This window comes from Sceloporus undulatus, chromosome 8, assembly GCF_019175285.1.
Source record: "Sceloporus undulatus isolate JIND9_A2432 ecotype Alabama chromosome 8, SceUnd_v1.1, whole genome shotgun sequence".
In the NCBI taxonomy this organism is placed as follows: Eukaryota; Metazoa; Chordata; class Lepidosauria; order Squamata; family Phrynosomatidae; genus Sceloporus; species Sceloporus undulatus.
Window position 1 is genome coordinate 30,455,671 of NC_056529.1, and position 15,641 is coordinate 30,471,311.

Below are 15,641 nucleotides of genomic sequence, written 5' to 3' on the forward strand. Positions count from 1 at the left end.
ATTGTTGCCCTGCCTTCAGCCTTGAGGAGAGGCGGAAAAGAAAGCCGCCTTGAGTCCCTGCCTGAGGGACGGTGGGGTATTAATAAACATAATAATAATAAGTATGTTTTTTAATTTTATTTATTATATTATATATTATTATATATATATATTCTTATTATTATTTTACACTGCTGGCAATGGTCTCTTGATTTCAAGCAGTTTCCCCCTCTCACCCTACCTGGAGATATAGGAATGAACTTGGGACTTTCTGTGTATATGGTAACACTGCCAGGTCTGGGTATTCATGAGTTCCTTCTACAAAAGCACAAACCTCAAGAGACCCTAAAATAATCCATGTCAAGAAGATTAAGTAAGTGATCTGAAATATTAAAATACACCAGAGACACATTCCCTGGAGTACTGATAGTTTTCTCCCACCGTCTCAGCTAAGAGGCCTGAGTCTCTTACCTGGCAATGCGGTTCCAAATATGGCCTGATCATAGTCTTTCACAATTCACTCTGCTGTCTGACACCAGACGCTCCCACAACAGCCCAGACCAGTTCGGCAAATAAAGGCAAGCGTAGTACAGCAATTTGGAAGAGACTTCCTAGGCCAGGGTTGGAAATGGTTCCTGAAAGGCAAAGTTGGAAGTTCATGTATCAGTTGATATAAGGTTTTTTAAAAGGGGGATTAAGACTAACAAATGCAAAGTAAGCAAATAGCAAAAGGTAGTATTTACTACATCACACACAACAAGTGCTATGTGCATGATGAGACAGCACCAACAGAACATGAAAGAGTATATAGGCCACACTTACTCAGAAATAACTCTGATGAGTTCAACACAATTTATTTCCGGCAAGTGGAGACAGGATTGTGGCCTATGTATTTAGTGGCTCCTTACAAAACCTTAAATATTAATCCATTCAGGAAAAGAGGAAGATTAATATATACAAATGCCAACCACATGCTGGGTCAGCCTTTCCAGTATTATTTTCTTGGGTTTTAGATCCTAACCTTGAGAACAGAAACAGACCCATTTCATACTGTTTAAACATGATCCCTACAACGGGAGGAGCTATAATCTCAACATACACAAGTAACAATTATTACCAGATTATTATAAATATAAGTCACTGCACACAGATATTTGCAGCTCATTATTATTGAATAATTATCCATTTTAAATAGCCTCCTGATTATATCAGACAATTATATTCTGATTGTATCAAGCAATTTATTTGACAATGCCTAATGGAGTAGCTTGCCTATCGCCTGGGGCGGACTTTCCCGGTTTGGGGGGGCCACGGTTCGCCCCGGTTTGGCCCCGCCCCCGGGACCCCCCCCCCCCCCGACACCAGGCGGGAAAAGATCGCTCAGAAGGCCGTTCCTGCTTGGTCTCCGCGGCCGGGGGGGTGGGAGGGCCAGGGGAAAGGTCTGCTCGCAGGCCCCTTTCCCCTCCCTTGCCGTTTCCCGCGGCCACGGAGGCTTCCGGAGGGACGAAGGGCTTGCCTCGGGGAGACCTTTTTCCCTCTGAAGTTCCTCGCTGGCCCGGAGGTAGAAGGCAGGAGAGGTTCTCGTGAGGGACCCTTTTCTCCTGCCTTGAGCTTCCTCGCCGGCCCGGGGCTCAAGGCAGGGAAAGGCCTTTCTTCTTCTTTCTCTCCTCCCTTTTGTTCCCTCTCTCCTCTCTTCTTCCTCCTCTTCTTCTGTTCTTCTCCTCTTTTCCTGTTCTTCCTCCTCCTTCTTCTTCTCACCTCTTTTCTCCACCTCATCCTTCCCTCTTCTCCCCTTTTTCTCTCCTCTCCTCCTCTTTTCCTCTTTTTCTTCTCGCTCTCCTCCTTGCTTCTTCCATCTTCCTCCTCTTCTGGTTTTTGGCCAAAGGGAGCAATTTTGCCCTTGTCTTGGAATAATGCCAAATGTCCCATTTATCATGCCTAGAACATGCATTATATAAATTAAAAAAAACCACCATTTTTGAGATCTCCTTTTTTCCAAAATGTGTCCTCCATGTGAAAATTTGTCCGTTTGTCTACATTTGTAGTTGGAGGTCCTGATTATGGCACCATAATGGAGTTTCTCTCCAGTATCTCTAGGTCCTTCAGTGACTTTTGGTTACTTGACCACAGATCAGATTGCACTGGAGGACCTAGAGATTCCTAGACGAACTTATTAATAAATCCGCTAATAATCAAATCTGCAAAGTCGACAAGAACAAATGTGAAGGGCCGAGTGTATAAAATTGTCCTTACCTTGCATGCTGATATACAAATAGAAGATAAAGCACATATTATGGCTGCCAGAAGAACAAGGAGGACGAGGAAGATAGCTGTGCAACAACCCCCTCCAGCACCGTTAAATTGTCCTTTGTGAATGGAATACAACACCAAAATTCCAATCCACCTGTAGGAAAGAAACAGAACACAGCTTCACATATCACCAGCTAAGAAATCCTTGGATACACACGTAGTTTCACAGTACAAATTACTCACATTACTCCAGAAACTAAGCTGATACAGAAGCTCCACAGTTTCAGTCTAAGAATAATTCCCGCATTTGTTTGGACTTCAACTCCCAGAAGCCCAGAGGTTTGGCCAACATTCAGTGGTTCTGGGGAAATGAAACAACACATCTGGAGGACCAAAGTTTGGGAATCACTGCTCTATAGAGGTGAAGATTTCCAACAGCATTTGGGAGAGATGGATTTATAAAGAAAAAAGGGAGGTTATGGTTGCTTACGTTTTATTCCCTTTTTAAAAATGCACATGTTTAAAATGTCGTTCTAATCTGTTTTTTAATATTCACTTTGTATGTTTTAACTACCTACAGAATTTTCATTACTTGTTAAACAGTAAATATTCACCCAACGTGCCATCTTCACCAACAGAGAAAAGGGAATTCTTCATGATGTTATTAGTCTACATTGGGGTTTAAGGGCTTTCCTGTAAGAAGACAGATATAAAAGCAAGGCCTTTAATAGCTAATAAGTAATTGCCACTTTGATAGTATCACTGAAACTATCTTGCAGAGTGGCAATAAGCAATTCACATTACCACAACCAGTTAACACTATTTCCAGAAGTGTATTCTGGAGATCACAATCTGTCACAAGGTATTTCCATGCAACACAAGCAAGTAGTCTGTGGCAAAGTACTGCACTGTTATTCTCTTCCACCAGATTTGTTTTAGACATTGCGTCCCAAAGCGAACTGCAATTTTGGAACAAGGTTTCCCCTTATGAACAAAACGGATCCCTACTATCCCTAAGCTACTTGAGTAAAATGAGAGTTTAAATATACTTCATAATGTACAGTAAAAATGCATACATAAAAAAATATTTACTGAGTCTTCAAATCGTTCCAACTGCCCTCCAAAGCTACCATAGACTTTCATGCATTGATAGGCATTTTGCAATATGGGTATTTTGTTCGGGACGTTCATTTTATGAACAATATGAATTGCTCCTATTAATAATCCTCATTGACTACTTCATGGCCATAATACAATACGAAAGGGAGAGAGTGTGTGTGTGTGTTCAATAGTGACTGGAATGTAGGCTCAAAAGAAAAGTAATGCAATATATGGGGGAAATACTAGGAAGCATACATATTGATAACATAATGTAAGTGTTATTGAAAACACTGACAGGCAACCTCTTAGTAACATCCTCCCCCCAGTAGCAGGTGCTCCTCCTGGGTTTCTGACAACTGTGTGGTGTGTGAGGAACACACAAAATTGTGCAGGTAGAGTAGTGCCCTTCATCTGCTCAATGTAGGATATTGGTCATTGTTCCAGAAAACTTTGAAACTAACAAAGCCTTAAAAGGTAGTGATCCTGCTTTGGTCGCTGCATAAAAGTATGTTAAGTACATACAAGAAAGCTGTATATATGCAGTTAGGGAAATAGCATTCAGCTTATTTCCTCTCCTATACTAAGAAAAACCAGAACAGACTGGAAGGAAAGCAGGAAGTCCCTACATCAACTCTTGCTTTGTGTGTGTGCACATTGTGTGTGTGCACATGACTTCAAATGGCCTATCAATTTATGCAACCCATGAAGTTCACAGGATTTTCTTAGGCAAGGAATACTTAGAGGTAATTTTGCCAATTCCTTCTTTTGAAATATAGCATGCAACACTTAGTATTTCTTGGTGGACCCTCGTCCAAGTGCCAACCAGGCCTCACCTTGCTTAGATTCCAAGAGCAGATGAGATCTGATACCTTCAGGTTATTTATGTCTAGTTGTAAATTGCACACACTGTTAAATCTTCTAATGTACCCAACAACTTGTGCATGCAAAAGATCCAGAACACATATTTAGAGCTACATAACAGGAAGACTACGCATCATGTCTTACCTTTCGTAACATACAAATAGAAGAAGTCACAGTAAAGAATAGTCTGAACCACACCAGCCACAACCGCTATGAGATCAAAGAATCCCTCAAAGTAGTAACGCCAAATCCAATTGATAAGGTACAAGGCACGGTACAGGCCCAAAAAGAAAAGGTAGTGAGTAGTGATGGTCTCTGCTTCCCCAGTTTTACTGATCATAAAGAGCTGGGGAAGAATAGCAACTGACTCCAAGTAGATGGAGAAGGTCCACAAGATCTGGAAGAACAGAAACATCATGTTCAAGTGATAGTATCACTAATAACATTCTTATTTACTATTGTAAAAATACTGTATTTGTTTGTATACTCTCTTCTGTCATATCAATCTCACATAGGAAAGCGTATTTGAATAAACTGAGCAGCCAGTCCTACCTCTCCAAGACTCCATAGTGGTCATTCTCAAATCTCTTTGAGAAAGTAGTAAAGTAGTGGGTAATCTCTTAGTGCAAGAACAGATATTAAATATTAACTGGGCAAATCCAAAGTCCTCATCAATTTATGTCAGAGGCAAGAACATTACGTGAGATGTATACTAAGACTACCTGCACTTTTAAAATTATAGGAATGCCATGACAGTAACTTTAAATTAAGACAGGCATTTTTAAAGTTAAAAGTCCAAGGGAAACACCTATTTGGACATTCTGTCTGTGCTGAAAAGTATAGTATCCTGAAATAGTTTGGAAGTGGTATTTTATACTACCTGACCATTAAAATAATTTCTCAATGAACTGGTTTCTCTTCACTTATCCCAAAGTCAGTCAACAGCTGGTCAAGCCATAACAGTTCTCTGTCTCTGGTGTGTATTCTGACTTTGTGGAAGGTAAGGTTAACAAATACTATTTCCCTGTACTCATACATGGATCAGCTAAAACAGCAGATGTTATTGCCTGTATTTTCCACTCCCATTAAAAAAAATACAGGACAATTTTAAGAACTGTAGATCTTCCTAAATTCTCTAGATGGCACCAAATACTTCTCTGCTGCATTCAATTACAGAAAATGAAGGGCACAAGATTGATTTCTATTTCCAATGAACTTTGAAACTGAAATCCTACATTTTCCTGTGAGCAAAGCCCACTGAATTCAATAGGTCATTTTTCTTTTTTAGTGTGCAACATATAATTTTGACAAAATAAAACACACATAGGCCTGTTACAGACTGCCATAATAAAGCTGCTTCGGGTCTCTTTGGAGGTATGCTGTTTAAATGATGCACGCCTCCTAAAAATCCGGAAGCTGCACTAAAGCTTCCCTCCAGTGCTTAGGAATGGAGTGTGGCTTTGGCGCGACCTCCGGACTCTTAGGAACCATGCATCATTTAAATAGCATACCTCCAAAGAGACCCGAAGCAGCTTTATTTTGGCAGTCTGTAACAGGCCATAGATTTGTGGTTAGAAGAGCAGAGAACTCTCAGTGCAGTTATCCAAGTTTTCTTTGTATTGTTTCAAAACTCAAGGCTTCATGAAATAAAGACTAACCTCCAGAGGAGAGAAGTCATGATTGACAAGAAAAGAAAGCCCACCGACTGGAACCACAAGGAACTCCACTCTGAACGTATCATGGTTTCCATCATAAGTAGCCTTAAATTTCATGTAGATCAGGTAGACTGTGGCATATGAGCAAGCAATGTAGATTAGCTGAAAGGAAGACACACAAATGAGTTATCAGGCTATTAATCCCTGCGGTCATCCTAAAAGAAAAGCCAGTTATACTTACACTTTTGATGAATCAGTGTGCTTCAAATCAAGCAGGAATTTAATCAATTAACTACTGTAGCCCTGATAAGGATTTATGATACTCTGAACTTTTCAGACCAGACCACATGGCATCACTATCAACAGTTAATGTTATTAGTAAGTGCACAATGCTTAAGGAAGGTATTGTAGGGTTATTCTTAGAAGCCACAGAACATATAGTGTAATACATACAATATTAAAGATGGGGAAGGAAAAGTGGCAATGTTAAATGATAAATTCACTAGAGGGACAGTGGTGTAAAATCCCCATCTGTCCAGGGATTAGATGCCAATACTATATGAGCTCTTCCAATATCTGATTTTCATAACCAAATGGGAGAACTTCAACCTTCCTGAAGGAATGCTATACTGTATAGCGATCAGGTAGCACCAGAACTTTCTGACTCTAAGATCTCCTCAGCTGGAAAGCAGTTCCTTGTGGCAAGCACAGATGAAGCTGCAAGTATGTTTGGATCACAACTGAAGTTGCCAGCATAATTCGGCTTTAGTACATTTGAAATGTGTTTCATTAGTAGTGGGCTTGCTACATAACAGCCCTACCATTTAATTATTTGGCTTACAGTTAAGGAAGACAAGATCTCATTTTCTATTTTTGGGCCTTCTACTAACTTTGAAAAAGAGGTTACCTTGAGGAAATTGGGTTTCATTACACGCAAGACAAAAATACTTCATTAACAAGTGAGGAAAAAATGGGATGTCTTGCTCAAAGTCACAGTAACCATAACAGCTGAAATCCAGGTCAATGTCAAAAAGAGGCAATGGGAATATCAGCCCTCCAGATACTGCTGGATCCCAGTTCCTGCAATCTCTCCCTACTGGCCATGCTGGTTTGGGCCGATGTGCCTTGCAGTCTTATATCATCTGGAGGGCTACACATTCCCCAGCCCACAGGAGGTCCAGGTTAATTTCTTGAGATTATAATCTGCAAAGTGTATTAACAGAGAAAGAATACTTATGCAAGATGTAAGGTTGTTGAAATGCTACATTCAACTTTATAAACTAGTAAGATTCTACTCCTTAGACACTATCCAAGACCACTACTATCAACAGCAACATAGGAAGGAAGGGAAAATATGTATCAATAACATTTTAATAACATTTTTGGGTCAACTGTTTTGTTTTGCCTTTTAAAAAAAGAGAAACAGATTGGATGAGGCTATTCTCAGGAAGGGTTTCAAAACAAGCTTAGTACCTGGAGAAACTAGAGAGCTCCTAAATAAAGGTTACACAGAATTCAGGCTCATGGGATATATATATACTTTGGGTTTTTTAAAGATCAGCCAATTGGAGCCAGATAAAAAAATAGTGGTTCAATACAGAGAAACGTACCCGATGAATTAAAGAAGAGGGTACCTCTGAGCACAGGATCAGCCAAGGAATGTGTGATCTGTACCAGAACTGTCCTTTCACGCAGCATCATCAGAACACAAAACTCTGAATGAAATGCCTTTCAGTCTTCTTATCTGATGTACTATGACCACTGGGTTTCCACAATTAGACAGGAAACTTTGATCATTACAAAATAAATGGACTAACAAACACCGATAATCTCATTTTGCTGGAGGCACTCAAGCTTATCATAATCTCGTGTGGGTCTTCCAACCAGGAGAAGGTTAAGCCTCCATGTGTTCAGATTCATCACCTCTGCAGCAGAAGGGCCTCACAAACTTCTGCTAGGCTTGCAGTTTTGTTCTGTTTTGGGTTTTCTTTAGCATTTTCTATCATTAATACTATAATTTCAGAACACTCTACACTACCATTTTACTCACTCGACAATGAATATTATAAGCACTATGCACTAAGCTGCAACAAAACTCCAAAGGAGAGCTTCCAGATGGCCAAGTTGTACTACTGCTACTAGAAGCTTGGCATCTCATTGTCTCCAAAACCTTCATTAGCCTTCCCTTGGACTTTACTGTCCAATCCTCTCCATAGCTTTCTTTTAGTTGTTCACTTTAACAATCTCTAAGAAGCTGTTAAACACAAGGTTTGGAAACAGAACAAATATTGCAAAGCAGACAGATGCAAATAAGCAAGAATTCAATGGTGAGAGATTATGGAAGGTGAAGTCTAAACACATCTGGAGAGCCACAGTTCATAATTTCTGCTGTAGGTGCACTGCTTTAAATATGAGTAGTCAAGATAATATTTATAGCAATGACAAAACCAATTAAAGCAAACCTTTAAACAGGGATAGGAACCATATGGTCCTTTAGATGTGCTGGACTGCCAGTCCCAGAAGCCCTACTCAACACTGTCAATGTTGAGGCAAGCTGGGACCTGCATTCCAACAACATCTGAGAACTATATGATTTTTAACCTTAGTATAGGGTCTGATCAGCCACCAAAGCATGAATTGAATTGCACTCACTAGGGCAAAACCGCCAAACATCTTAGAACCTCATATGGCTCAAAAGGCACACGAATAAGTAGTGATGGAAAGACAATTTATGGTACCATTTGTAAAACTGGTCCTTTCCTGGAACTGCAACTCATTGCATTTATCAACATGAATTTTAATAGAAACAGTAGGTGGTCTATTTGTACATTTACTTTTCTTCGGGATTGAAATGCCTTATTCTAGTTACCATTCATTAAATGAATGAAAATACACCATACCTTCATAGAAGTGTTATAAAATGAAATGAAGGAAGTGAAGAGATCCAGATAACGTGTGGTGAAGACCAGTCCAAAAAGAAGCTGGCTTTTCCCAGATATACCTAGATTAACAAAGAGAGTATTATGAGGAAAGGTCTTTAAAAGTCTGACTTATGTACATCAAAAATACCCATCTATACAAAGTGACTATATGCCCGCCATAACAACAGAATACTGTGAGCCAAGTCTAAACACACCCACACAAACCTTTGAAAATCTACATGTTTGTCATACAGTTGTAAACTCTTCTCATGTTTTTTATTACTATGACAACTAATTTTTACTACCACCACCGCTACTACTTTTTTCCGAGACCAGGAAATGTATAAGGCATCTTATTGCAAAGAATAATAGTCTGGCATTACTTAAAACAGTAGCTAGAACCACTGAACTACAGCTGCTGTGTAGCAACAACAGGAGAGCTAATGCTGTTATGTCTTCATTTGGGTTCCCCAGATGCAGGTAGTTGGTCACTGTGCGGAAATAAGTTGCTGGATTAGATGAGCTGAGCCGATCCATTAGGGCTATTCTCACAGTCTTACAGCTGCAAGAGACAAGCATGGTGGCACCATCAGTGATGGTGCGCAGCCCCCAAGGAGATGGGAGTGGCAGAGGACATATATTCCAATGGGATTTCAAATAGACCTTAAGGTACTTGGGGTCAAAACAGGGCTTGTGTTGAAGGGAGGGAAGTAGCAGGTGGCTCAACCCCAACATCACCCCACCACAACTAAAAGTACTAAAACTGTGTGAATTGTAAGAGCTATATAAATAAATAATAAATAAACAACAACAACAACAACATATACAGGTATGAGAGAAATATGAGCAACACTAGGGATTCTTCAGTCTATTCCCCAAATCCTCTGAGCTTTGAACACTTTTCCTATAGTTTACTTGTGCAAATGAAGAGCTACACTGCTTTTTATTGTAGAGGTTTAAGGAAATTCACTTGTGCCATCCTTTTTGGGGAGGGGGAAGTGTAGAAAGCTCTGGCAGATGACTGGCATGTTTAGCCATGATACAAACCTGGGCAGACAAGCTACTATGGTCTTTACTGGAGTCAAAGTGAACTTTGGTGGCAACTGCTGTTGGATTTCGGGGGTTAAAGGGCCATAGGATAAAGGAGCACCATTGGTCACAGAGTATCTTCCTATCCAACTATTCCACAAATAGTTCATTTTGCTGAAGAGGAATCATTCTAGATTGAGGCTATCATCTAAAGGGATCAGAGAGGATTTTTTAAAACCATCTATTGGAGTTTTGCTCATCTCATAATTATCACAGTGGATTTCGCACCATCTTCCGATGGCACAAATGCCACTCCAGCCAGTACTTTTTAAGTTAGCCAAGGACTATGATGGAAATAGGGCACATATACAGCACCTCTGAGCAAATAAACTAGCTTTATAACTGAGAAGGGCTGAGATCCTCTATCTTCGGTGCGGTGCATGAAAGCAACAGTTGGGTTTGTGTCAGTCTCTATCCTCATGCTATTGTCCTCTATGTAACCGCCCAGCAGATGGGTGCGGCCGGTGTAAAAACAGCTGCCAAGCCCAAAGCCACTCTTCTGTTAAATAAACGTGTTGCCTATTTCCACCCAGAAGTCCCTTTTCCAGTCAGTTCCCTTTCTTTCACCCGCTCCCCACTAGGATCACAAAGGAGTCATCTAGCTTTTGGCAAGGCTCACTAGCCCTAATCCCAGTCTGCCCGAAATTCCCATAGAAACAGCTGCCAAGCCGTAAGACACTAACAGTTCATTTAACCCCAAGCAGCCATCAACCCTGGGAGCCGCTCAAGCAGGACACTGGGGCCTGATATTCTGTCACTGGCCATTATCTTGAGCACATTGATGTGCCTCCATCTCCCCCTGATGCCTGTTTATAACTGAAGCTGTGACACACAAGCCATTAAAAATCTCCTTCCCACTATAACAAGTTCACAAGTCACATTTTTGTAGAGATTATGCCTCAGTGGCTGCAAAATAAGGGTTGATTACAAATTCATGCCTCATTATATTCCTATAATATGATGCCACATGCTCCCATTTGTTAGAGATGTACCATATGGCTCAGTGTGAAACAAAGCGTTCGAACCATTGATGCTTCATAGTTTGGCATGATAAAAACCCAAGTAGGTACAGCATGACTAAGATCCAAAACACACTGCAGAAATAATCCAGTTTGAGACTGCTTTAACTGCCCTGGCTCAGTGCTAGGGAATCCTGGGAATTGAAGTTTATTGTGGCACCAGTGCTCTCTGATAGAGAAGGCTAAATGTCTCACAAAACATTTAGTGTTATGCAACCGTTATAATTACAAGGCAAGAGAGCTAAGGGAAATAATTCGGAGACAGAAGAGGACAACTGGTCCCAAATGGGCCGCTGCAATGGGCCCTACTGTCTCATCTCTCTCCCTGACATTTTAGGGTGAGAGGAGCTGCTGGTAGCCACAGAACAGTTTCACTGACCAACGCCAAGACGGAAGAGATGAAAGTGTGAGTGATACGAACAAACCTGCCCCAGGTCTACATAGTTCAGTTAATGCTACAGCCACCTTTGTTCCTTCTGTACAGTTTTCTTTTATTAGTCCTTTGGACAATTCACTAGGGTTCAATAACAAGCATGAATATGTTGTTGTATGCCTTCACATCATGTCTGTCTTATGGTGACCCTAAGGCCCTTTATAGGGTTTTCTTGGCAAGATTTGTTCAGAGGAGACTTGCCTTTGCCTTCTTCTGATATGGCCAAGGGCTTTCCATAGCTGAGTAAGGATTCAGACTCTGGTCTTCAGTGAGCAAAGTTGGATTTACAACTGCGCAAGAACGCTGTTCTAATGGCTGTGTTCTGAAAGTAATAAAACCATGTCTCCTTATACTAGGTTAATGAATTATAATCCTCAATTATTCCCCGAAAGAAGGATGTCCCATACTTTTCAGATTCTGGTTGTTTATCTACAGCAAGACAACTCTGTAGCTTTAAAATCAGCTCCAGGAAAATACCAACCGACCATTCAACTGTAACTGATCCACTTTGCCACCAGACAGCATTCCATCCTCCTTACAGACTTAAGTCTTCCAAGCAGAATGACCAACACAGCCGCTAGTTTGGGAAAGCGGTTAGACATAGGAACACAACCCAGCACCAAATCATCAATGAGGATGGAACAGAATTGCTAATAGCTACACTGAGTAACTAGCTTAAAATGAATTGCAGCACAGAAGAGAGAATGTCAGCTATAAAATAGCAATGCTGGCATCAAAATATGTAACAAATGTCAATGAGAAATGAGTTTGTCTATTAAAAGCGGGTGCAGCAAGAACACAGCGCACATCCCTCTCTCCCCGGCCGCTCCGTTCGTTCGCCACACCTTCTGCTAGTTGCCACGTCAGACTAGGCCAGGAATCCCAATTGAGAGCCTATGCTCCCAAGCCTTGATCCAGTCATTTGCTTCCAGGTTTCAACTGCTATTGGCAATGCAAGCAAAAGAATCTGCCAAGCCTTTGAGTCAAACTGGATTCAAGCTCTTCTTGGAGGTGGATGGAAATAGGCAGTCTATCATGAAAGTTTAAAAAGTGAGGCCCCAAGAACTCAGATGCACAACTGTGCATGAAAATGTGCAACCTTTCTGTTTGGCAGGACATGAAAACACAATTGTAGGCCATGTCCGAACTCTCCTCTACCAAAACTGTTGTCGAAGAACAGTGTGTCTTGATGAGGATTCTTGAACTCTTGCCCTGCTTAACACCAGAGAGCTCCAGAATCTCAAAACTGTAGCAGCGTCAAAGCAAACTAGTTGGTATCTTTGATTCTTTCTGAGCACATTACTTCTATCTACGCACATCATACAGAATAAAGCACATGAAAGTAGAGTCGGACGAGACCCCAAGAGCCATCCAGCCCAACCTCCTGCCATGCAGGAATACACAACCAAAGCACCCTCAACATTTAATACACTGTAAAGGTGATTGTCTCCTGACTCTTTAAAGATGTATGGCTTAAGCGCAACTGGAGAAATACCCCTGACCGTTAAAAATAATAACTATTACCTTAATTCCAATCTTTGTTTGTCGAGTGGCGCACATTTTCCTTTCTCACAACGCATCTGCGAGGGAGGTCAGGCTGAGCTGAACTGGCGTGACAAAGAAGCTAAGCAGGAATGTGAAACTAAGCCTGCCTGGTCCTGGTCCAACACTCGGCTATTGTATCACATTGGCTGCATCACACTGTATCTGAGGGCCATTCACACGTTGTTGTTTTTAGCACGACAACGCGAGCCATCTCACTCGTTCTGGGTTTGTTATTCACACTATGCAACCCACAGAAAACTATGAATCGAGTGCATTTGGGATATCTGTGTGAACAGCGGAGATTCAACCCAGATTCATCCTAGATTATTTTCACTGTGTGACTGACCCCCCTGAAAACTTGGTTTAACGGAGACCCCATTTCCTACATCATTCCATAGACTTCGGAGGCATTAAGAAGGGGAAATTCTTGGAAGACCCTTCCTCAAATGGCACCCACCAAACTGCCTCTCTCCAAGGAGTTATTCCATTGGAGTTATTCCAGGGCCAAGAGGAAATGAGTGAGCCGCTACTTCTTCGCAGTGCCACCAAATTCTCCCTTGGCCAAGTGTAAAATGACCCCCCAGCAAAGAAGAATGTGAGGGGGCTTTACGACTGCAGCAGCCCCCCAAACTGGTCCCTCTCTTTCCCACCCATTTCTCCAAGTGCTCACAAGCCTCCAGGCTGAAAGCAACGTCCTTCACCAAAACCCACAAAGAGCTTGGTGGACCCTTTTACCTTTCCCCTCCCAAAAAAAACAAGGATCCAAAACACACTGCAGAAATAACCCAGTTTGAGGCCACTTTAACTGCCCTGGAGCAACGCTAAGGGGCTCCAGGAAATGCAGTTCTGTGAGACACTGAGCCTCCTCTGGCAGAGAGCTCTGGGGCCACAATAAACTACAATCCCCAAGATCCAATGGTATAATTCCCAGAATCCTTTAGTATGGCACCAGGGCTGGCTGCATACTGTGGAAGCAATCCAGTTTGACACCACTTTGACTGCCCTCGCTTAGTGCTATGGAATTCTGGGAACAGCCGTTCTAGGGCTGAGTCCGCACTGCAGCAACAATCAAGTTTGATACAGCTTTTAATGACCACGGCTCTGAAATTCTGGGAATGCTATTTCTAAGGCTGCCTCCTCACTGCAGAAATAACCCAGTTGGACACCACTTTCGCTGCTGATGGCTCTGGAATCCTGGGAACGGCGTTTCTAAAGCTGAGTCCTCACTGCAGAAATAATCCGGTTTGATACCACTTTCACTGTCCATTATTATTATTATTATTATTACTTTAAACCATAACAAAATGTTAAAATACATAAAAATCTATATTTTTAAAATTAAAAAAACAATTATCAATCAAAACATATTAAATATATATTTATATAAATATATTAAATATTACATAAATATAATAAACATAATTATATTTTAAATATTAAAATATATTAACTATATAAACATAAAATTTATATAATTATAATATAAATATATTAAAATATAATGAATATATAAATATAAAATTTCTAGAAGTACATAAATATAAATATTATATATATATATATATATACATATATAAAACATGGCAATGGCAACCGACGACCGTTCCCAGAAGCCCTGGCTCAAGGCTATGGAATTCTGGGAGTTGGAGTTTGTGGTGAGCCCCAAAACATACTCAACCCCCAGAATCCCATAGAGTTAAAGCGGTGCCAAACCGGGTTATTTCTTCAGTCTGGATGAAGTAAAAGAAGGTCAGAGCCGAAGGAGCCTTATTGGAACCTGGGTCTGTCTGTCTGTCTGCCTGTCCTCCTCCTTCCCCCTCGGTCTCCCCTCCAAACGCGCGCCCAGCCCTCCCAGCTGATTCCGGGACGCACCGGCGCAGGAGCGGGTCTTCCAGATCTTGAGGAGGAGGATGATGATGGCGGCCAAGTGGGAGAGGTCCCCGGTGAGGCGGAAGACGTTCATGGCGATGGCGGAGGCAGAGGCGGCGTGTGGCGGAGCGCAGAAGATGGCGAGAGGAGCGCGGGCACCGAGCGACGTGGCCCGGACGAGACGTGGCCAGAGGCAGCCAGCGCGGGCGCGGGGGACGCCGGGAAATGAAGACGGACCGGAAGCAGCAAGCAACAGCACAGCAGTGGCAGCAAGAGACTTAGAAAGAGGCGGGGGGAAATTAGGCCACGCCCTCTCCGTTCCTTTGCTCTAAGGGAGAAGTAGGATTGCGCGTGCGCAGCGGCATGGACGATAGGGGAGTGGTAAAAGGGCGGGGCAAAAGCTAGGCCACGCCCTCTCTTTCCTTCGTCGCTCTGTGAGGGGAGGAAGTTCCACGCAGGGGTGTTAGGGGAGGGATGGGGGCGGGGCAAGGTTAAGCCACACCCATTCCTCTCTTCCTCGCTCTGGTGGGTAAGGATTGCGCGTGCGCAGCAACCGGGCTTTTCTGCAAAGGGGCGATAGGGACATGAGGGCGGGGCAATGTTAAGCCACGCCCACTCCTCTCCCTTCCTCGCTCTGTGAGCCGGAGGATGAGGAAAGATTGCGCGCGTGCGCAGTAGCCAAGCTTTCCTTTTCTGCGCAGGCGCAAATGTTGTACAAGGGGGGACCTTAGTCAAACGTATCCTCCTGACGCGCATGCGCAGTACAAACTAGTGTCCCCCGTGTTTGTCAGGGAGTGTGGCCTAGTGGTTTGTGTCCCATTCTCCACTATGAAACCCAGTGTGTAGCCATGGCCAGGTCATAGTCTCTCCTCAGCCCTCAGGGGAAGCCCTAGACAAGCCTTGCCAAGGAGAGATGGAA

The 15,641-nt window shown here is 42.3% G+C and overlaps 2 protein-coding genes across 2 annotated transcripts in view; both read right to left on the reverse strand.

The window, feature by feature from the left end:
* Positions 1-3,172, reverse strand: part of DAGLB (diacylglycerol lipase beta) — a 24,945-nt gene extending 21,773 nt beyond the window's left edge. Inside the window, exon 1 of the mRNA XM_042437841.1 lies at positions 3,034-3,172. Within this exon, the coding sequence (XP_042293775.1) occupies positions 3,034-3,172 (139 nt within the window). The remainder of the gene's footprint in view (positions 1-3,033) is intronic.
* Positions 3,173-3,384: 212 nt separating this feature from the next.
* KDELR2 (KDEL endoplasmic reticulum protein retention receptor 2) lies at positions 3,385-14,970 on the reverse strand. The gene is made up of 4 exons (XM_042438493.1): positions 14,726-14,970; positions 8,747-8,847; positions 5,850-6,008; positions 3,385-4,588 (listed from the first exon to the last, which is right to left on the reverse strand). The coding sequence occupies exons 1-4, from the start codon at positions 14,814-14,816 to the stop codon at positions 4,325-4,327; spliced, it is 615 nt and encodes a 204-aa protein (XP_042294427.1). The 5' UTR covers positions 14,817-14,970; the 3' UTR covers positions 3,385-4,324.
* Positions 14,971-15,641: the final 671 nt, after the last annotated feature.

Excerpts from the sequence above, each read along its gene's own strand:
- KDELR2 (XM_042438493.1), bottom strand. The coding sequence starts at position 14,816 with ATGAACGTCTTCCGCCTCACCGGGGACCTCTCCCACTTGGCCGCCATC. Across the intron at positions 8,848-14,725 it reads GAAGACCCGCTCCTGCGCCG|GTATATCTGGGAAAAGCCAG; the intron begins GTGCGTCCCGGA and ends TTGTTAATCTAG. Across the intron at positions 6,009-8,746 it reads TTTATAACACTTCTATGAAG|CTAATCTACATTGCTTGCTC; the intron begins GTATGGTGTATT and ends TCTTCCTTTCAG.